This window comes from Castor canadensis, chromosome 5 (assembly GCF_047511655.1).
Source record: "Castor canadensis chromosome 5, mCasCan1.hap1v2, whole genome shotgun sequence".
NCBI lineage: Eukaryota > Metazoa > Chordata > Mammalia > Rodentia > Castoridae > Castor > Castor canadensis.
In genome coordinates this window covers 131115052-131137809 of record NC_133390.1, presented here as the reverse complement: position 1 = coordinate 131137809, position 22758 = coordinate 131115052, and the positions used below count along the sequence as shown (strand labels likewise).

Here is a 22758-nt window from a genome sequence, read left to right as displayed (position 1 = left end):
TGAGTAATTGAAGAGACTGTCCTTTCTCCAATGTGTGTTCTTGGTGACTTTGTTGAAAATCACTTGGTTGTAAATACATGGATTTATTTCTGGATTATGCATTCTTTTTTCCTTTTTTCTTTTTGATGTGCTGGGGATTGAACCTTGTGCATTCTGGGAACTAAATCTTAAATTCTGAGTTCTCTATTCTGTTCCATTCGTCTATGTACCTGTTTATATGCTGCAATTATGCTATTTATGTTACTTTTTCTTTGTATTATGTTTTGAAGCCAGGTTGTAATATCTACAGCTTTGTTCTTTTCATTCAGGATTATTTTGGCTATTTGGAGTTTTCGTGGTGCCACACAAATTTCAAGATTTTGTTTTCTGTTTCTGTGAAGAATGCCATTGGTGTTTTGCTAGAAATTCTGTTGAATCTCTGATAGCTTTGTGTAGTATGAACATTTTAACAAAATTAATTCTTCAAATCCATGAACATAGGTTATCTTTCTAGTTTTTGGTGTGCTCTTCAGTTTTGTTCATCAATGTTTATAATTTTCATTGTAGAGATCATTTACTTCCCTGGTAAATTTACTATTTATTTTTAGCTATTGTGAATGAGATTCCTTTCTTGATTTCATTCTCAGCAATTTCAGTATTGGTATATAAAAAAGCTACTGAGTTTTGTATGTCTCTTTTGTATATTGCAACCTTACAGAATTTGTTTGTCAATTCTGTCAGTTTGTGTGTGTGTGTGTGTGTGTGTGTGTGTTTGTGTAGTCTTTAGGATTTTCTCTATATAAAATCATGTCATATGTAAACAAGGATTAATTTCACTTCCTTTTTGTTTTTGTTTGTTTTATTTCCTTTCCTTGTCTTATTGCTATGGCTAAGATTTCCAGTACTGTATTGACCTACAGTGGTAAAAGTGGACAGCCTTACTTGTTCCTGTCTTAGAGTTTAGCTTTTCTTTTTGCAGTATGATGTATATATAACCTTTATTGTGCTGTGGTACTTCCCTTCTATATCTAGTTCTTCTGAGGATTTTTTTTATTATGAAGGAATGTTGAATTTTATTAGCTACTTTTCCTGTGTTCATTGAGACAATCATATGGTTTTTATTCTTCACCTGCTGATGTGGGGTATTATTTTTATCAATTTACATATGTTGAGCCATCTTTGCATCTATGGGATAAATTCTTCTTGATCATGGAGTATAATCTTTTTGATGTGCTGTTGGATTTGATTTGGTAGTATTTCATTGAGAATTACTGCATTTGCAACTTGCTGTAAAATAATAATTATCAGGATATTGGAATTATTATTGTTGCATTGGAATTATAAAAGAATTGTTATCAGGAATATTAGTCTGTAGTTTTCTTTTTTTGTTGTATCTTTGTCTAGCTTTGGTATCAATGTATTGATGGCCCTTGAGAATGAGTTTGAGAGGGTTCCCTTCCTTTTAATACTTTGGAATAGTTTTGAGAAGAATTGGTTCTAGTTTTTCTTTATAAGTTTGATAAAATTTATCAGTAAAGCTGTCTTATTCTGGGTTTTTCTTTGTTAGGAGTCTTTTAATTTCCAATTCAATGTTGTTACTTATTGCTGACCTTTTTAGGTGTCCTTCTGGTTCAATTTTAGTAGATTACACAGTCTTGAAATTTATTTATTTATTCTACATTTTCTAATTTGTTAATATACAGCTGTATGTAATAGTCTCTAATGATTCTTTGTGTTTCAATTATGTCTCCTTTTTTATACATTCATTGTTTATTGTACAAATATTGGAATTCCTTATGACATTTCCACATTTGCATACAGTATACTTTGATCTTACCATCCCCCATCACTGTCCCTAATCCTATCTCTCCCACCCCTACCTCCATCTCTCCCACCCCTACCCGCACAATAGTACCACCTGAAGGTTCATGACTTCTTGTTTGCTTGTTTGTTTATTTGTATTTATTTACCTAGCTTCCACATATGAGAGAAAACGTGTGGTGTATGTCTTTATGAGTCTGGATTATTTCACTTAACATGATGATGTTCAGTTTCAGCCATTTTTCTGGAAATGACATAATTTCATTCTTCTTTATGGCTGACTTATACTCCATTGTATATATACTTGTTCATTCATCATTTTATGAGCACCTAGGCTAGTTGCATAACTTGGCTATTGTGAATTATCTACAGTAAATATGGAAGTGCATGTGTTTCTGCTGTATGCTATCTTACATTCCTTCAGATATGCTCAGGAGTGGTAGAGCATGAGCGTATGGTAGTTCTAGGTTTGTTTTTTTGAGGAACCTTCATACTGATTTCCATGGTGACTACACTAATTTACATTCCTACCAACAGTGTATAAAGGGTTCCCTTTTTTCTCATATCATTGCCAGCATTTGTTTTTGTTTTCTTGATGATAGCCATTCTGATTGGGATGAGGTAGAATATCAATGTCCTTTTTTTTTTGTGGTACGGGGGCTTGAGCTCAGGGCCTACACCTTAAGCCACTCCACCAGCCCTTTTTGTGTTAGGTATTTTTGAGATAGGTGTTCGTGACCTGTTTGCCCCAGCTGGCTTCAAGCCATGATCCTCCTGATCTCTGCCTCCTGAGTAGTTAGGATTACAGGTGTGAACCACTAGCACCAGGCCTCAATGTCCTTTTGATTTGCATTTATTTTTTGCCTAAGGTTGTTAAACATTTCTTCATGTGTTTATTGGCCATTTGTACATTTATTTATGTATTTATTTTGGTGGTACTGAAGCTTGAACAAATGACCTAACTCTTGTTAGTCAGGCACTCTACTACTTGAGCCTTTTGGCTCTACTACTTGATACCTTTTGGATTTGGTTATTATTATTATTTTTGTGGTATTGGGGTTTGAACTCAGAGCCTATACCTTCAGTCACTCCACCAGCCCTTTCTTGTGATGGTTTTATTTGAGATAGGGTCTTGTGAACTATTTGCCACAGCTGGCTTCAAACCATGGTTCTGCTGATCTCTGCCTCCTGAGTAGCTAGGATTATAGGCATGAAACCACTGACTTCTGGCTGATTTGGTTATTTTTGAGGTAAGGTTGGGCATTTACACCTCAGCTTGCCTGGACTGTGATCCTCTTATTTTTATGCTTCCCATGTAGCTGGGATGACAGATACATATCCTCCATGCTCAGTTTTCTGTTGGTTGATATGGCATCTCACAAACATTTTGTCCAGGCTGGCCTTGACCCACGATCCTCCTGATCTCCACTTCTGGAGTAGCTAGGATTATAGGTGTGAGCCAATGCTCCTGGTTGTGCTTCTTCTCTTGAAAGCTGTTTATTTAATCCATTTGCTCATTATTAAATGGATTATTTGATCTTTTGGTGTTTTAAATTTTTGAGTTCTTTATATATTCTGGATATTAATTCCTTGTCAAAGGAGTATCTGGCAAAGATTTTCTCTCATTGTGTCTTTATTCTGATAATTGTTTCCTTTAATGTGCAGAAGCTTTTTAATTTGATGAAATCCTATTTGTCAATTCTTTTTCTTTTTCTTTTTTGACAGTGCTGGGGTTTAAATTCAGGACTTCACACTTGCTAGGCAGGTGCTCTATCATGTGAGCCATTCCACCAACCCTTATTTGTCAATTCTTGCTCTTATTTCCTGAGGTATTGAAATCTTATTAGGAAATAGTTGCCTTTGTCTATATGGTGAAGTGATTTTCCTGTTTTTTTTCCTTACAGTAGTTTTAAAGTTTTGGTCTTATTTTAAGGTATTTGATTCATTTTGAATTGATTTTGTACAGGGTGAGAGACAGGGGTCTAGATTCGTCCTTCTAATGTGAATATCCAATTTTCCTAGCACCATTTGTGAAGATGCTGTTTTCTCCAACATATGTTTTTGGCATTTCTGTCAAAGCTATAGCTGTGTGAAGTTATTTCTGGGTCTTGTATTCTATTCAATTGTCTATATGTTTGCTTTTGTACCAGTACCATGTGGTTTTTGTTACTGTGGTTTGTAGTATAATTTGAGGTCAGGTATTGCAATACCTCTAGAATTGCTTTTTTGCTCAGTATTGTTCAGACTATTCAAGGTTTTTTGTTCTTCCTTTTGAATTTCTGGATTTTTTTCTATTTCTCTGAAAAATGTCCCTGGGTTTTGATGAGTGTCTCATTGAAGCTGTAGACTGTTGGCAGAATAGCCATTTTTACAATATTAATTTTGCTGGAAGTCTTTCAATATTCTAATGTCTTTATCACTTTTTTTGTTAGTGTTTTAAAGTTTTCCATATAGAGGTCTTTCATCTTCTTGGTTAGGTTTATTTGTAGATTTTTAAATTTCTTTGAGGCTATTGTGAATGGGATTGATTTCTTTCTCAGAAAGTTCATTGTTAGCATATAGGAAAGCTACTGGTGTTTGTATGTTGACTTTGTATCCTGCTACTTTTTGGAAGTCTTTATCAAGTCTAAACGTTTTTAGATAGATTTGTTGGAGTCTTTTTTTTGTGTGTGTGTTGGCACTGGGGTTTGAACTCAGCACCTCACTCTTGCTAGGCAGGCACAGTTACCACTTTAGCCACTCTGCCAGCCCTCTTTGGGGCCTTTTAAGTATAGGATCACATAGTTTGTAAATAGGAATAATTTGACATTTTCTTTCCTATTTATATTCTTTTTATTTCTTTCTCTTGTCCTACTCCTCTGGCTAAGAATTCAAGCATTATATTGAATAAGAATGAAGAGAGATGACACCCGTGTGTCAATTTTAGGAAATACTTTCAGTTTTTCCCCATTTCAAACAATGTTCCCTCTAAGTTTGACATATACAGTCTTTATTATGTTGAGGTATGTTCTTTCTATTCCTGATTTCTTCAAGGCTTTTATCATGAAGGGATGGTGGATTTTGCCAAAGACTTTTCTGCATTTATTGAGATAATTATGTGATTTTTGTCCCTGATTCTATTTATGAATACTGTTAGGTTTATTGATTTGCGTATGTTGAGCCATCCTTGCATCCCTGGAATGAAACCAACTTGATCATGGTGTATGATCTTTTTAACATGTTATTAAATTCAGTTTTCAAGTATTTTATTAATAATTTTTGCATCTATGTACATCAAGGAAATAGGTGTTTTTGTTTGTTTGTTTATTGTCATTATCTAGTTTTGGTACAAGGTAATATTAGCTTTGTAGAGTTAGGTATGTTCCTTCCCTTTCTATTTTATGGAATAGTGTTAGTTCTTTAAAGATCTTGTAGAAACCATCCAGTCTTGGGCTTTTTTTTTTGTTGGTCTTCATTACTGCTTCAATGCCATTGCTAGTAATAGATCTATCTAAGTTGTTTAATCCTCTTGTTTTAATTTTGATAGGTCATATATGTCTAGAAATTTACACATTTCTTCTAGACTTCCAATTTATTGGAATATAATTTTCCAAAATATTCCATGATCTTCTGGATTTCATTGGTATCTATTGTAATGTCTTTTTTTATCTCTAATTTTATTAATTTGGGTTTTTTCCCTTATGCTTTTGATTAGTTGGCTAAGGGCTTATCTATCTTGTAAATCTTTTCCAACAACTGGCTTTTTGTTTCATTTATTCTTTCTATTGTTATTTTAGTCTTTATTCATTGGTTTCTACCCTGATCTTTATTATTTTTTTCCATCTACTAATTTTGGGGTTTTCTTGTTCTCATTTTTCTAAGACATTGCATCATTAGTTTACTTATTTGCATTCTCTCTAATTTTTCAACATAGGCACTTCTAGCTATAAACTTCCCTCTTAGAGCTGCCTTAACTGTATCCCATAGGTTTTGGTATGATATATTTTCATTTTCATTTAATTCTAAGGATTTTAAAATTTCTTCCCTGGTTTTTTCAATGAACCAGTGATCATTCAAAATCATGTTGTTTATTCTTCATGTTTTGTGTAGTTTCTTTTGCTCTTGATGTCTAATCTTATTCAATTATGACCTGTTAGGATACAGGATGTAATTTCAGTTTTTTTGTATTTGTTATGACCTGACTTATGGCATACAATATAATATATTTTGGAGAAAGTTCCATGTACTTCTGAGAAGAATGTGTATTCAACAGCATTCGTATGGAATACCCTGTAGATGTCTGTTAAGTCTATTTGGTCTGTGGTGCAAGTTTTTTATTGTCTGAATAAATGATCTATTGATAAGAGCAGTGTATTGAATTCACTCACTATTATCATATCTAGACCTAACTGTCCATTTATGTCCAGTAGTGTTTGTCTTAGGAAGTTGGGTACACCAACATCTGGTATGTATAAATTTATAATTATTATATCTTCTTGATGGATTGGTCCCTTTACTAATATGAAGGGAGTAATATAGACTAATTTTGGGTTAAATACTATTTTAGTGGGTATGAGAACAGCTCTCCTCCTTGCTTTTGGCTTCTACTTGCTTAGTATATATTGTTTTCTAATCTTCCACTTTTAGCCTGTGTGTGCCTTTGCAAGAGAGGTGTGTCTCTTGTAGACAACAAATAGTTGGTTCTTGTTTTTTAATCCAATCAGCCAATGTGTGTCTTTTGATAGGAGAGTTAAGGCCATTTACATTTAGGGTTGTTATTGAGAGGTGTTTTGTGGTTCCTGTAATTTTGTTGATCTGTTTTCTTCATTGATTCTATTACTATTTGTTCATTTCTTTCACCCTTATTCATCTTTGGTGGTTGCTAGTTTATTGCATTGAACATGATTGAATCTTTCCTCATTTTCCTGTGCTTATCTATTTCTCTTGGAAAATTTATTCTTTCCTCAGTTCTCATGTTTATGACTATCTTTCTTCCTCTTCTATGTGACTGATTCCTTTAAGTATCTTCTGCAATGCTGGCTTAGTGGTCATGAATTCCTTTAGTTTATGTATATCTTGGAAGTTCTTTATTTCTTTTATGATTTTTTTATTGTTGTGCTGGGTTGGGGTACATTGTGGCATTTATAAAAGTTCTTACAATATATCAAATATATAATACTTGAATTTACCCCCTCCATCATTCTCCCTTATCCCTCCCTCCCCTCAGTCCTGGAATAGTTTCAGCAGGTATCATTTTTCCATTTATATACATGTGTGCACAGTTTTTGTACTATATTCACCCTCCCACACCCTTTTCACACCTCCTCCCTCCTCCTACTGTTAACAATCCCTCCAGGCAGGACCTGTTCCCCCTCCTGTTCTCTGATTGAGTAAAAGAAAAAAAATGACATTTTATTTGTTTAAGATAGCTACACAGGGAGTTTCCTTGTGATATATAATAATATATATATTATAACCTGAATTGGTTTATTGCTTCTATTTTTCTTCTTTCTACATTAGTCCCCTTCTTGTGGTTTCAACAGGTTTTTTTTTAAATCTATATTCATTCTTATATAGAGAGTAAATCAACAATATTCACCTTTTTAACTTCCTTCTTTTACCCTCCCCCTCCTGTATGTGACTTCCCCTTAGTATGACCTGTTTTTCATAATATTGCTGTATTTATATTAGGTCTATATTCCATGTATGAGAGAAAATTTGTGGCTTTGACCTTCTGAACCTGACTAACTTCATTTAAGATGATGCTCTCCAGTTCCATCCATTTACCCACAAATGACAAAATTTTATTCTTTGTGGCTGAAAAAAAATCCATTTTATACAAATACTGCATTTTTTTAATCCATTCATCAATTGTGGGACATCTTGGCTGTTTTCATACCTTAGCTATTGTGCATAATTCAGCAAATAAACATGGGTGTGCAGGTGCCTTTATTGTACCCTAACGTATATTCCTTTGGGTATATGCCTTGGAGTGGTATTGCTGGATCATAAGGCAGTTCTATTTTTAGTTTTTTAAGGAGCCTCCATTACTGTTTTCCATAGTGGTTGTAAAATTTACATTCCTAGCAGCAGTATGAGGGTTCCCTTTTCCTCATGTCCTGGCTAACATTTGTTATTGTTTGTGTTCTTGATGGTACCCATTCTAACCCGAGTGAGGTAGAATCTTAATGTGGTTTTGATTTCCATTTCCTTTATGGCCAGGCATGTGGTTTTTTAGTCTCCTTTGATTTTTAAAGGGTATCTTAGCTCAATATAGTATTCTTAATTGGCAGTTACTTACTTTCAGGGCTTAAAATATATTATTTCTTGCATTCCTGGATTTGAGGCTTTCTGCTAAGAGATCTGATGTAATCATGTTTTTGCCTTTGTAATAAGTTGGCATTTTTCTCTTGTACCTTTTAATATCTTTTCTTTGGTCTCTAGATATGACATTTTTAAGTGTAATGTAATATGTAGAGTTTCTTTTTTAGTCTACTCTGTTTGGGGTTCTGTATGCCTCCTATATTTAGATATCCATCTCTTTCCCAATATTTGGGAAGTTTTCTGTTATATTCATTGAAAAGCCTTCATATGCCTTTAATTTATATCTCAGCTCCTTTTTCTATTCCATGGATTCTTAGGTTTGGTCTCTTTATCATATCCCAGACTTCTTGAAAGTTGTGTTCATTCTTGTTTATTTTTTTCTTATTTTACTGTCTGAATGTAGAACATCCCTGACCTTGTCTATAATAGTTGATATCCTTTCTTTAGAATGGTTCTATTGGTGATGCATTCCAATGAGTTTTAGTTTGATTTGTTGAGTTTTTCATTCCCAACATTTCCATTTGGCTTTTTTTTTCAGTATTTTCAGTATTATTTCAGTATTGCTGACGTTTTTATCCATTGATTTCCTTACTTCATCCATCTATTTATTTGAATCCTCTTTCAGGTCATAGATAACTTTAAAAACCATACTTTTGATTTCTGGGGTTTCAAATCAGGGCCTAAACCTTGAGCCACTCTGCCAACCCTTTTTTGTGATTTTGTTTTTTGAGATAGGGACTCATGAAGTATTTGCCTGGACTGGCTTCAAATCACAGTCTTTCTAATCTCTGCTTCCTGAATAGCTAGGATTGCAAGCATGAGCCACAGGCTTATTTTTGAGTTCTTTACCTGGCATTTGAGTCAATTCACTAGCTCTTGATTCAGATGTGTGTGTTATAAACTTTTGGAGGCTTATATTGCCTTGATTTTTTTCATATTTCTTGTGTGTTTCTTTGTTGTGATTTGCACATCAGTTGGGATAGATATCTATTTGTTTATTTATTTATTGTTTGAGTTTTCTTAGTGTCAGTAATGTTTCTTTTCTCATCTTTGATTTTTTTATTTTTGTAGGACTAGGGTTTGAACTTGGAGCTTTGTGCTCACAAAGCAGATGGGCACTTTACTGCTTGAACCATACCTCCAGTCCATTTTCCTCTGGTTACTTTGGAGATGGGGGTCTCATGAACTATTTTTCTGGGCTGGCTTTAAACCATGATCCTCCCAATTTCAGCCTCTCTAGTAGCTAGGATTATAGGAGTGAGCCACAGGTGCCCAGTTTCCTTTCTGATTTTATTTACTTGAGTTTTCTCTCTTTTTTCTTAGTAGGTCTAGTTGAAAGTTTATCAATTTTGTTTATCTTTTCAAAAACAATTCTTTATTTCATTATTTTTATAGTTTCTAGTTTATTTGTGCTCCTTAATATTTCTTTCCTTCTAATTTTGGATTAGGTTTATTCTTGCTTTTCTAGTTCCTTGAGTTAAATCATTAGATTATTTATTTGAAGTCTTTCTTTTCTTATTTGATACTGGCACTTATTACCATAAACTTCCCTCTTTACAACTGCTTTTGCTGTATCTTGTAGATTGTGGTATGTTTTCATTTTTATTTGTTTCAGGAAATTTTGTATTTTTCCTTTTGATTTTTTTCATTGGCCTATCAAAGGGAATGTTATTTCCATATGTTTGTACAGTTTCTTAAATTTCTCTTGTTTTTGCCTTTTTTGATGCTGGGGATCAAACCAAAGTACTGATGCCTGCTAGGCAAATACTCTCCCACTGAGCTACCCCTGAGCCTTCTTGTTTTTGATTTATAGTTTTATTCCATTGTGGTCAGAGAAGATACATGCCATAATTTTATATTTTTTGAATGTGTTAAGATTTGTTTTGTCTTAACATATGGTCTAACTTGGAGAGTGTTTTATGTGTTGATGAGAAATGTGTATTCTATAACTGTTCTGTAAATGTCAATTTGGTCTATAGTATAGTGTATTGTTTTTAACTCTGATGTTTCTGTTTTGGATGGATAATCTGTTCATGAATGACAGTGGAGTATTGAAATCCCTACCTATTATTGTGCTAGAGTTTGTTTCTCCTTTCAGATCCAATAGCTTTTGCCTTATATAATTAGGTCCTCCAGTGTTGAGTAAATAGATAATTGTTATTTCCTCAAGTTGAATTGTTCTGTTTATCATTACATAGTGACCTTGTCTCTTTTTATACTTTTTGACTCAACGCCTATTTTGTCTGATAAAAGAATGGGTGTGGGTACACCTGATCACCTTTGACTTCCTTTTACATAGTACATCTTTTTCTATCCCTTCACTTTTCCCCCCACTTATATGAGCATATATTCATTGTCTATCCCTTTACTTTCAATTTGTGTTTGCCTTTACTGGTGATGTGTGTTTCTTATAGGCAGCATATTATTCAGTCTAGGTTTTTTCTTTTAATACTTTTAACCTGTATAAATCCTTCTTTTAGGAAATTTAGTTATTTTTCATTTAAGGCTATTGTGAGTAAAGGCATGTTCCTGTCATTCTGTTAGGTTGTTTACCTAGTTGTGTTGTTTCTTTCTTCCTCTCTCATTGTTCAACTTTGTGGTGTGGTGTTTTTTCCATATTGATAGGGTTTGATTCTCTTCATTTTTTGTGTATCTTAGTTTTGTGTGCTGGTGAGTATTCATTTTGCTTCTAGTATAGAGCTCCCTTAAACATTTCTTGTAGGGCCCATCTGGTGGTGATAAATGCCCTCAGGTTTTGCCTATTTTGGAGTGTCTTTTCTTCTTCATTTATGACAGATAGCTTTCTTTGCTGGGTATGGTATTCTTGGTTGGAAATTTTTTTCTTTCAGCATTTTGAATCTGTCATCCCATTCTGTCCTGGCATGTAACATTCATGTTGAGAAATTTGCTGTTAGTTTAATGGGGATTCTCTTATAAGTGACTCTATGCCTTTATAGGTTTTAAAATTCCCTCTTTGTCTTGTGTTTTTTTAACAATTTGGCTATAATATGCCTTTGAAAGGATATCTTTTTGATCAGTTCCATTTGGGGTCCTTTGAGTGTCTGATCCTGGATGCCCATATCTTTTTCCAAATTGAAAACATTTTTCAGTAATTATTTTGTTGAATAGATTTTCTCTGCCTTTTTCCTTTTTTTAAATTTCTGGAGCATCCATAATGTGGATGTTTGCTTGCTGATTGGTGTTCGACAGGCCAATTTTACTTATTTATTTAAAAAATATTTTAATTAGTATATAATAGTTATACAGAGGGTTTTGGTATGACATTTCCATATATACATATATTGTACCCTGGTTTGTTTCATCCTTCCATTATTCTCTCTCTTCCCTTACTCTCCTTCTTAAAATGACTTTGACAGGTTTCAGTGTTCCATATTCATACATGTATAGAAGTACCTCAACTATATTCACCCTCCTTTACTCTCTTCATTTACGCTCCCCCACCTACTATTACTCTCCTTTTAACATGATCTATTTTACATTTCTGTTCTTCATTGTTAAAGTGTCTTTCTTTCTTTTTAAAAATTTTTTCTTTTATTTTATCATTTTTACATTTACTTACATGTGTATAAATTGTTTGTGCCACCCCCCGCCCCAGGCTTCCAGACAAAACATGTTCCATCCTCTTGTTCTCAGATTTTGTTGACGAGAAGGCATAGGAGATAATAAGAAAGACATTACATTTTTGCTTGTTTGAGATAAAGATAGCTGTACAGAGAGATTCCTAGTGTTGCTTCCGTGTACATGTGTATTGCAACCCACATTGGTTCATCTCTACCAGACCTCTTTGCTACTTTGTGGTCCCCTTCCCATAGTGGCCTCTGCCAGTTTAAGATAACTTTATTCACTCCTATACAGTGAACAAATCAACCACATTCAAGTTTTAGTTATCCTTTCCCTTCCCTATTTGTCCTCTGTATGTTCTCCCTTTAGTGTGTGACCCATGTCCAATAATGTTACTGTATTTGTTTTGGGTCTATAATCCACATATGAGGAGAGCGTGTGATTCTTGGCCTTCTGAGCTTGGCTAACTTCGCTTAAGATGATGTTCTCCAGTTCCATCCATTTACTTGCAAATGACAAAATTTCACTCTTCTTTGTGGTTCACTGTCTTTCAAGGCTAACATCAAGGTGTTGGATTCAGCTATGTTCTCATCTGGAATTCTAGGTTGTCTTTCAAGTACATTTTGTGTGGCAGAATCCAGTTCTACATAGATTGGGCTAAGGTCCCTGTTTCCTTGATGGCTATCAGCAAAAGTTGCCCTTAGTTTCTGTGGGCCACACACATTTGTCCTGTGCTCTTCTGTATCTTCAAAACCAGCAAGGTAGAATTTCTTGTGTATCAAATCCCTGTCGTACTTTGAATCTTCATCCTCTTCCATTTCTGACCAACTGTGACATTTAGGAATCATGTGATTAGGTCACGTGCACTGGATAATCTCCCTGTCTTAAGGTTAACTGATCTAGGACCTTAATTACATTTGTGGAATCTCATCACACAGCACCTAGATTGCTATTTGATTGCATACCAGAGAGGTGTATATATACCATGGGTTAGGAATCTTGGGTGCTTAGAATTCTTCCTACCACAGTAAGATCTCAATGGGTAGGAAGGATGAGTTTTTTATTTTTGTAAAGTGAGAGATGGGCAGATGTGACTGGGGACATGGGAAAGGAGAACACCATGATGGGAGGATGGTATTTGGAATAAAGATGCCTTGTCAGACAGTGAGTTTTAGTAAAGATTACATATGGAATTGTAATTGTCAGGCATTGATTCATTTAACTCTCTGTGCCTATGTAAGTATTTATGCACCCCCAAGGATATGCCTGTTCCATTCTGAAAATTGTTGCACCTGTAATCACAGAGACACCTCGATGCCTGGCAAATAGGTACATCATAGCAGGAAATGGCGCTGACGGCCAGAAGGTTGGGACTGGGAGGGTGGTAACAATGACAACAGAAAAACCCTGATGCCAAAGCAATTGCTTCTTTCTTCTCTTGTCCCCAGACAGGCTTTTTTATTCTGGAACAATATTCTATTTCCTCTCTAGGGAATAAAGAAATCTGAAGTCACAGCTTGCTCTTATCCTTACAGCTGTAGCTGTTGCCTAGTAACCAGATTTCCCCTCTCCTTGCTTGTTGCCAAGGAGCGGGGAGAAAGGTAGAGAGGAGTGCACTTCTGAACCTCTTAAAAGCTATTGTCCTTCCCACTCCACACAGGACTTCTTGCTTTGGGGAGTTAGGTGGACTGCTCAAGGCTGGAAATTGTAGGTTACTTAACAAACAGACCCTGGTTCTTTTGCCCCAGGCAGCTCACTCATGGGGACATCTCCTTATGGAAGGAATCATGACAATCCCCCCTTCTCATTTTGGCCTGACGTAGGACAAACAGAGGATGTGCAGATGCTCCTGAGCTTTGGGGCAGACCCCACTCTGCTGGATGGACAGTCTCGGTCTGCTGTGGATGTCCTGAAGAGGAATAAGAACTTCAAAGCTATTGAAAAAATCAACAGTCACTTGGAAAAGCTGGCCACATGTTCTAAGGACCTATCAGGTACAGCTCCAATGAATTAACTTTTTGTGGGGAGTAAAACTGATTCTGTGATATTAGATACAGATCTGTTTATCTCTTCTTGGTACACATAGATGGAAGTGAGACCTTTTCCTCTCCAAAGTTCAAAAAACTTGTTTGCTTTTTTTGAAAGGTATAAAGAGACAATTCATACTTAGAAACCCTCTACAATATTCTGGGAACTTTTCCAGGTTTAACTTTGGACAGCAGGGGTGATTTTTCCCATGCATACACACAGTTAAAAAAAAGAAAAAAAATTCAGACAGAATAGGAGATAACAAAAATTCAGCCTATTTGTCAGAAACAGCCAACAATTTAAAATATACTTCCATCTGTATTTCTTGATTTATCAATTTGGGACAGCCTCTGTGGACAGACTGTATAACATGAAGTACTTGACTGTGTCAGTCCTACTTGTTGGGTTTTATCTGGGAATGTTGTTTGTATAATTTACATTCTATTCCTTAACTCCTAAGTTTTCCATGCTTCATCTATGGATTGATTCTAAAAATAAAAAACCAGTGGGTGGCGTTTGCGTGGTAATATGATTATATAAATGTTACTCTTTCTACAACTAGTAACATGACTGGATACTAGAAATGAATCACAACTAGTAACATGACTGAATACTAGAAATGAATCACTAAATGTCCTGGAAATTTTACTCTTTAAATGTGATACTCTTTAAGCATACCAGTTAAAAGCGACATGGATGTTTCATTTTTATGTTTCTTGTAGTTCTTGCACTCATATATGACTCTTGTGGCTCCTGTTATCTGCAAAGATTTCTTTTTTGGTCTGCTAAAGTACCTTTTCAAGTTTTTCATGGAAAAGTGTGGATGGTAGACTTATGGGAGTTTTGAAAATGTCTTTATTTTTCCCATATTGATTGATGATTTGGTTGGACACATGCATGCATTTAATTGATAGCAAGTTGCATTTTCTCCTCTCATTTTACCATCTTTATAATTAGGATGTGTTTTGTTTACAATCAGTAGCATATTAGCATCTAATCAAAACTTTTTCTGGCATGTTCAATAATCCACAAATATAGTATATTATAAAATATACTATATGACCTTGTTACTCACACTTTGAAAAAATTAATTGCCTTTTAGCTCCCTTTGCTACTGATTAGTAATCTGATTCAGTCTCATTTTTTTCCCCTTCTAGAATGTTCTCTGTCCTTCAGTTCTAAAATTTCCTTGGGAGTTATATCAGTCAGGGTCAGAGTAGGTGTCAGTCCTTTGTTCATCCTAGCTTGATGCCTGAATCAGTGGCCAAAGCTGTTTCATGCCTAGGGCACAAAATAAAAATAATAAATAAATAAATAACATTTCTTTGGGAGGTATCAAGATATAAGCCCTTACTCAGTCCTGCTTGGCACTTTCTGGTCCTTTCAATCTGTCTTTCTTAGCTCAGGGAAAATATCATCTACTATTTTATTCCCTTCCAATGTTTCTTTTTTCTCTTTGCCACTACTATTAAATGAATGTTTTTCTTGAATTTATGTGTCTTTCTATTCCTAATCTTTTCTTCCCAGATTTTTAACTTGGTTTTCATATTTTCCTTTTATAATTGAGTTTATCCATTGCACATTTTTATTTATTTATTTATTTTTATAGAAAGGTCACAATGATTTTATTTACTGACTTAAATAAATGAATAATGCTTTATAATTTGCTCTTTGTAGGTTTCCAAAGGAAAATTTGAATTTTAAAAATGTTTTTCCTTTTTTTGTTTATGAATTTTTTTTAATATTCCGTTCTTTTTTTTATTAATTTATTCACATGTGCTTACATTGTTTGGGCCATTTCTCCCCCCTCCCCCTTCCCCCACCCTCTCCCCTTCTCACCCTCTCAGTTCCAGGCAGGTCTTTTCACTAATTTTGTTGAAGAAAAGACACAAGCATAATAAGGAAGACAAAGCGTTTTTGCTAGTTGAGTTAAGGATAGCTATACAGAGAGATTCCTAGCATTGTTTCCATGTACCCATGTGTTAACGACCCATGTTGATTCAACTCTAACTGATCTTTACACTGGATCTTGATCTGAATCTTTTAAACAGTGGAAATGTTTTGTCTCCTAAGAGTGGCATGGAGCTCAAATTTATGACTCATTGGAAATGACGACCACCTCTTTATTACAACTAATGCGAAATGAGTTGGAAATGAGCCCAAGAGAAATAGGCTGATATTTAGGAAAGTGTAAGGTGCATTGCACATTTTTAATTTGGGAAAAATCATAGTTTTAAGTTCCAAGAACTGTTTCTTATTTTGATTGTTTCTTATAGTAGCAGCTTATTGCTTTTTTCCTAGTACTGAAGATTGAATCCTTTTGCTTGGTAGGCAAGTACTCTCCATTTGAATAATGCCCCCAGCTTATTTTTTTTATTTTTATTTTTGGTGATACTAGGGTTTTAACTCAGGGTCTCATGCTGGCTAGGCAGGCACTCTACTACTTGAGCCATTTGATCACCCCTTCTGGCTTATTCTTGTTTTGCATTTCCCACATCTTGTTGAATTGCATTTAAGAATATTAAGCTTTTATGTATATATATTTATACATTTAAATAATGTTCTCTTCTCCCTGAATTATTTTACTTTGGGGGTTAGTTGATTCCTTTTCTTGCTTCTCTTTTGTGCTATTGCTTTACTCTAATCATCTCCTGATTTTTGGGTTATTTGTATTTGTGGATGAAGTACTAGTTTGATCAACACTTACAAAATGATTAGTGTGTATGTCCTGTAGATATTTATATTTTTCCCCCAAAGACTTTCTCCCTTGAATGGGTAGGTGAAAGACAGCCTATAGGAGTGTGTGTTGGGGGTGGGAGACAGTCTGACATCTGGAGATTATTGCAATTGCCAGAGTAAGACAAATCTACATGGGGGAGATTGAAGCTGCTTTTCATTTAACAGTTCCCCACTGGTATTTCCCCACTTGTGTTTTACTTTTTTAAATTTATTTAAAATATGTTCTGTTGTTTCACCCAGGTCATCATAGTGAGAAGAGAGAAATGTATTTGTACAATCTTTTATCTTTTTTCCCCAGGGTGTTCTTTTCAAGCTGTGACATATCATGTTTGGTTTTAAATGGCCTCAGTTTTAAGGAATTGTGATTTATTCTGTGAGGTGGTATAATTAACAAACCATTGTGAAATGCTTTCTGCAAACTTGTGTATATAATCTCAGTTTCAGAATGATTTCCACAATTTGAGAAACTTAAAGTAACCAGACAGGTTACTTTGCTCATAAATTTCTAGGTTTTAAAATAACAATAACAAAAAAGAACCACCAGTTGATGGTAGAAAATGGATGATTTGTTTGCAGATTTATCTTTCATTAATTCTGATTTTAATCCTTAGAATAATGTTTGTATTTAGTTTTGTGTGGTCTTTGGCACATCAATCATTTGTTTAGTTTTTAAAAATTTAATTGTTTTAGTTTCCTTGTATATAGTATAATAAAGTCTCTGAATATCTGGTAATCTAAAAAAATCCCAAAAAACCAAAGCAGCATCTCATCTGAGATAGGATTCTTGTGTGTGTGTGTGTGTGTGTGTGTGTGTGTGTGTGTGTGTGTGTGTGTGTGTATGGTGCTGGAGATTGAACCAAGGCCTTAGCCATGGTAGACAAGTGCTCTTCGACTGAGCTACCAACCCAACCCTGAGACAGGGTTCTTCCTCTTCCTTCCTCTCTGTCTGCTTGACCAGTTAAATCAGTAGCCTGGGTTTGGAACCTAGAGAAGAAACTTAATAGGATCTCAGCTTGTGCCCTTGGTACTCATTAGAATTCAGCAGTACTTGCTTGATAGAAAAGTGTGCACAAGAGGAATGTGTATTATTCCAGGCTTGCCATTTGGTTCACCAGGTAGCCTGGGATGGCTGTGGATGCAGTCAGGCCAAAATCTCCCAGTACTCATTGGCAAATCTGTTGAATGTTTGATTATTTGAAAGTTTTCCAAAACATTTGCCACAAAGATTTTCTTGCCATGCAAAAGGAATAGTTAAAGACTGTAGGGAAACAAGTTAAAGTGAAAAGAACTGATAAAAATGAACAAGAAGAGGTGGCAGTAGCCAAGAAGGGCCAGTGATTTGGAGTCTTCATGTATTTTCTCGAAGTGCTCCTAATGGTAGACCATTTGTAGAAGTCAGTCTTTGAATATGGTCTCAGAAGGGGGTTATGTACTGAATATCACTGCTCCTTTGTAAGTCCATATGGATCTATAGAGTTGTATGCATACATTTTGTTCCTAAGATTTTACCTGTTGTACAACTCTTTTCTATGCAATGTAATTTTGTGAGGTAACAGAAATGTTCTATAACTGCTTTATTTGATATGATAGCCACTAGTCACATGAGGCCATTAATGTGTGTGGCTTGTGCATCTGAAAAACTACATTTTAATTTTATGTAGGTTAGTGGCTACTGCCTTGGACAGTGTAGTTTTAGATTTTAGTCCTCAAAAGATCTTTCTACCCATAGTAGTAGTTGAGAAGATGACAGGAGAGTCCATAAAAGGGCTCTAGACCATGGGAATGAAGATAGATCTACTTTGTTTTAATAGACCCTAATCCTTCCCCATCCTCATCCATTAGCAGGCCTTATCTTTGGGAGGAGCTGCTGTTAGGATGTTTATACCCTGGTTCCTGAGCAGAGTCTGACTTGATGATTTTGTTTCTTATGTCTGTGATCCTGAGTACAGCATCCCTAGGACATGAGTGTTTTGCACCTAGATGAATGAATGAACATTTCAATTTACAGATTAGGATTAAAGATGCTTTTTCCTTTTATTCTTTCTGAAGTTCTCTGTACCCCATTTTGCTGATAATGGTGGTGCTGATCTCTTTGGATAGGGTGGCTTTGGCATCTAAGTGAGAAATAAAGCTTGAGAAAAGTTCTTGCTGAAGATTTCTGCATTTCTCTAAATGAGAGCTTTCCCAATGGTAACATGCACACAAATCTTTTAGGAGCCTTTTAAGATGAAGATTTTGACTCAGCAGGTTCAGGGTAGAATTTGAGATTCTGCCAGGGGATGCTAGGGTTCACTTCGAGGATCAAAGCTTTAATCTTCAATAGTCAAGATTATAAATGATCTTTAGCTGCCTTTCATGGCTTCCACCAGATGGCAGCATGTCCACTTTCTCTAGCAGCTACTGTTGCTCAGCTCTTTCTTAGGACCATGAATGAGATCAGAACCTTTGTCTTGCTGCTGCTTGTGGTCTTCTCTCTGATTCACTAGTGCTTTGTCTTTTCAAATGATTTCAAATCCAGGGTGCTGTTTTCTACTCTGTGCTCAACACGAGGAGGGTGCCTCAGCTCAGTTAATGTAGGCAGGGGTATTGACTTAAAGGATGTCTTTCTTATTTTTTCCTTTTTATAAACCAGTGTTTTAAATTTCTTTAGCAAATGTATGCAATGAAGGAGAGAAAATGTTCATTTCTTATAAATCTACCTACCAGGAACAAATTAATATTTGTGAATTGGTCATTTAGTCTTTTATTTCAAGCATTTATAGTTATACATTTTAATAAAAATGGGATTGATATGTTAATTTAACTTGATCACATTGTGTATAATAAAACTTGCTAGTTTTGTCTTTTATACCTTTAAAGAAAGATTTTGGGTAAACGTGAAATCTCTCTTTTTAGAAATGATTTCCTGAGCATTGTTGTCACATCAGAAGATCTCCTTTAATTTTAATTTCAAATCTGCTTATATATGTTTGCTAAATATGATCATTGTAGAAAAGTTTTAAAACAGCTTTATATAACAAAAATATTATAATTATACTTCAGCATCATTTTATTCAGTATTTCTTGTTACTGTTCAGTTAATTGTCATCTTTTTATGTGTGTGTGCAGTACCAGGGACTTAACTCAGGGCCTTGTACTTGCTAGGCAGTTTCTCTAGCACTTGCTTTCAGGACCCCACCTTGTTTTTTGGCAGTACTGTGGTTTGAACTCAGGGCTTCATCCTTGCTAGGCTGCTTGAGCCATGCCTCTAGCCCTAATAGTCATATATATATATATTTTAATCTGTGATTATAATGTATAAGCAACTTTATATCATGATGTTTCCTTTGTCTCTCATTAAGTTCAAGGGAAATTTAGGGAAAAAGCCAAAAAACTTCAGTGTAATAAACAAGTCACCTAGAGCCTTCCTACCCAGGGACGCCATTTGAATATTTAGAACTTTTCTTCTATGGATTTTTATGTTTTGATAACATTCTCTGATTTATTTCCCTGATGTCTGGAGCTTTCTCTAATCTAGAACTGCCTTATAGCTAGTCTTCACCATATAATCATTTGTTTATTGTATAGCTGCATCTAATCATGCCTATTGCCAAGCTTAGTACATTTCTGTTCATTTTCATGTGCTATACTAAACTAATTTTCCTGCAGAAGGATAATCTTTCTGAAAAGCTTTTGTTTGTTTGTTTTGGTGGTACCAGAGTTTGAACTCAGGGCCTTGTACTTGCTAGGTGGACACTCTACCACTTGAGCCGTACCCATAACACAGTATTTCTGAACAGCTTTTTATGGCATGCAACAAGTTTCCATTAGTTTGATAGTGAAGGAAATTCTCCTTTTACAAAGGGTCCTACTTTGTTCTATACTGTGAGTTTTCTTCATTTTCTGTGTCTTCATAGGTATTTCAGAATGAAGCAAGGTCTAGGACATTGTTAACCAGACATTGTTATACCACCCATGTTTTCTGTCAGAGTGAACTTCCAGTGAAGGTTATGTGGGTTCTCCCTTGGCAAGTGGTTACTATTTCTCTTCTCTAGAAAGAAGGTGGTGCAGTAGTGGACCCTGTTGCCTGATACCTGAAGCTTTCTTGATTAGAAGGCAGTAAGTTGTTTGTCCCAAAAGTTGGTGTGTGTGTATTTCTGGTGTTCTGACTTGATTTGTTGAAATGTAATCCAGGTTTGTATCAAAAGGAGTATCCAAAAAGGTTCGAGTTCTCTGGACCCCCTGGGGTAGCTTTACCATTTCTGTGTCCTCCCTGACATTGTTATACCTTCACTTTCAAAGGCTAGAATTTAAGGCTTCTTCTGTTCTCAGGGAGTGATTTTGGGTTCATGCTCTTTCAAGCTAGAAGTGCCTGGAAATTTCCACTCTCCCAATCCTGTCTGTAGCCAGTGACTGATATAAAAATATGAAAGTCCATTTCCCTTGCCTTGCATGGGGACAGCTCTGAGGTGTGACTCATAATCCATGCCTTCCCTATGGGATCAGACTGAGGCCACCCTCTGTGGGACTTTGCCTGAGCTCATGCCCTCACTCAGCTTCCTTCTCCATTTCTGTTTTGCTTCCCTTATTCTCTTCTTTCTGGTTTTCTCCTTAATAAACTACTTGTACACAGATTCTTGACTCAGGGTCTGCTGCTGTCTGAAGATAGAATATTTTTAATTCTTCACCCCCATTTTTAAATAGTCCATCTCTTTTAATGTGTTTCCACTCTGGTAGAACACAACCTCGAACACTAATTGATCTCTTCACAACCATGAAGCAATGTCACTTCTGTTGTGAGCCAGACTCCTTTCCTTTGGTGAGAAAAATAAATGTCCAGTTTTGCTCCTCTATCTGTCCAGTAAAACTAAGAATGCTTTTTGAGTGTATAATCTGACTATTAACACATATGATTTTAATACATCGTCTGTGGGTTTGTGGTTGTGCCTATTTCTCAGATAAATTGAACTAAAAGAATATAGTCTTACCTTCCTTGGACAGAGAGATAATTCCTTACCTTATTTGCCAATAAGACATACAGATTTGGGTGGCTGACATATAGTTGGGTGTTGCCATTGCACTGAGCCACCTTTCTCCTGTCACTTCCCTGAATTGTTATTAGTTATCTAAACAGACTATCCCAAATTTTATGTGGCTTAAAAATCATTTATTTAGCCCTTGATCTTATACATCAGCAATTTAGTCTGGCATGCGCTTACAGTCTTTATTGAACTTCTTCAAGTGTTTACAGGGTTTGCTGATCTTGGCTGGGCTCTTTCACATCTATTAGGTCTCAGTTTGGACAACTGAGCTGATTGCTTTGTTCTATGTTGTCTCTTACTCCCAAGCAGGCTAGCTTGGACTTGTTCTCAGGGCAGAGGCCAGGGTCTTTAGAGAGCCAGTGGAAGTATACAAAGCTTCTCGAGGGCCAGGCTAAGAACTGGCACAAAGATCACATTTGCTATAGTCTATCAGTGATATAAAGTCATGAAGTCAGGCCAGAGTCAAGGGAGGGTGAAGGGGAAATAGTCCTTATTTCTTGATGGGAAGACCGGCAAAGTCATGTTGCAAAGGTTGTGGATATAGAAGGGTATAGGAAATTGTGGTTATATTTTTATAATCTACCACAGCTGACATCTCTGTATTCAGAAGTATCACTTGTTGTGTTTTGCAGGACTCAGCAATGGTGATGGATCCATAAGTGACAGCGACATTTTCCGGAAGACATCTGAGCAGCTGGTGCAGTACATGAACTCAGGAAACTGGTTATTGCATAAAAACTTTCTGAAGCAGGAAGTAGTTCAAAGGTTCTTGCGTCTCCTTTCTTCTCTGCAAGGTATTTTTCTTCACAATATTCAGTTGTGTTAAAATGATTTATGCTTATGGGCTGGGATGTAGCTCGGTGGTACAGCGCTTGCCTAGCATGCCTGAGGCCCTGGGTTCGATCCCAGCACCAAAAAAAAGAAAAGACAAAAAAAAATGATTTATGCTTATTAAAACTCTTTCCTAGCAGGGCTTGGTGTGGGGGCTAATGCCTGTAATCCTAGCTGTTTAGGAGGTGTAGATTGGGAGGATGTGTTGAGGTAAACCTAGGCAAAAAGTTAGTGAAACACCATCTCAACAAATAAGGCAGGAGTGGTGGTATAGGCTGGTAATCCCAGCTACGCAGAAAGCATAAGTAGAAGGATTGAGATCTGAGGCCAGCTCCAGTCAAAAAACTTGAGATCCTAAAAATAACTAAAGCAAAAAAGGACTGGAGGCATAGTTAAAATATACAGCACCTCCCTAGCAAGTGCAAGGCTCCAAGTTCAAACCCCACTACAGTCA

At 35.7% G+C, this 22758-nt stretch overlaps 1 protein-coding gene across 5 annotated transcripts in view; it reads left to right on the top strand.

The window, feature by feature from the left end:
• Positions 1–22758, top strand: part of Trank1 (tetratricopeptide repeat and ankyrin repeat containing 1) — a 167990-nt gene that overhangs the window by 67487 nt on the left and 77745 nt on the right. For all 5 annotated transcript variants that reach the window (XM_074074158.1, XM_074074157.1, XM_074074156.1 and 2 more), the window contains 2 exons: positions 13509–13679; positions 22106–22267. In XM_074074158.1, the coding sequence (XP_073930259.1) occupies positions 13509–13679; positions 22106–22267 (333 nt within the window). The remainder of the gene's footprint in view (positions 1–13508; positions 13680–22105; positions 22268–22758) is intronic.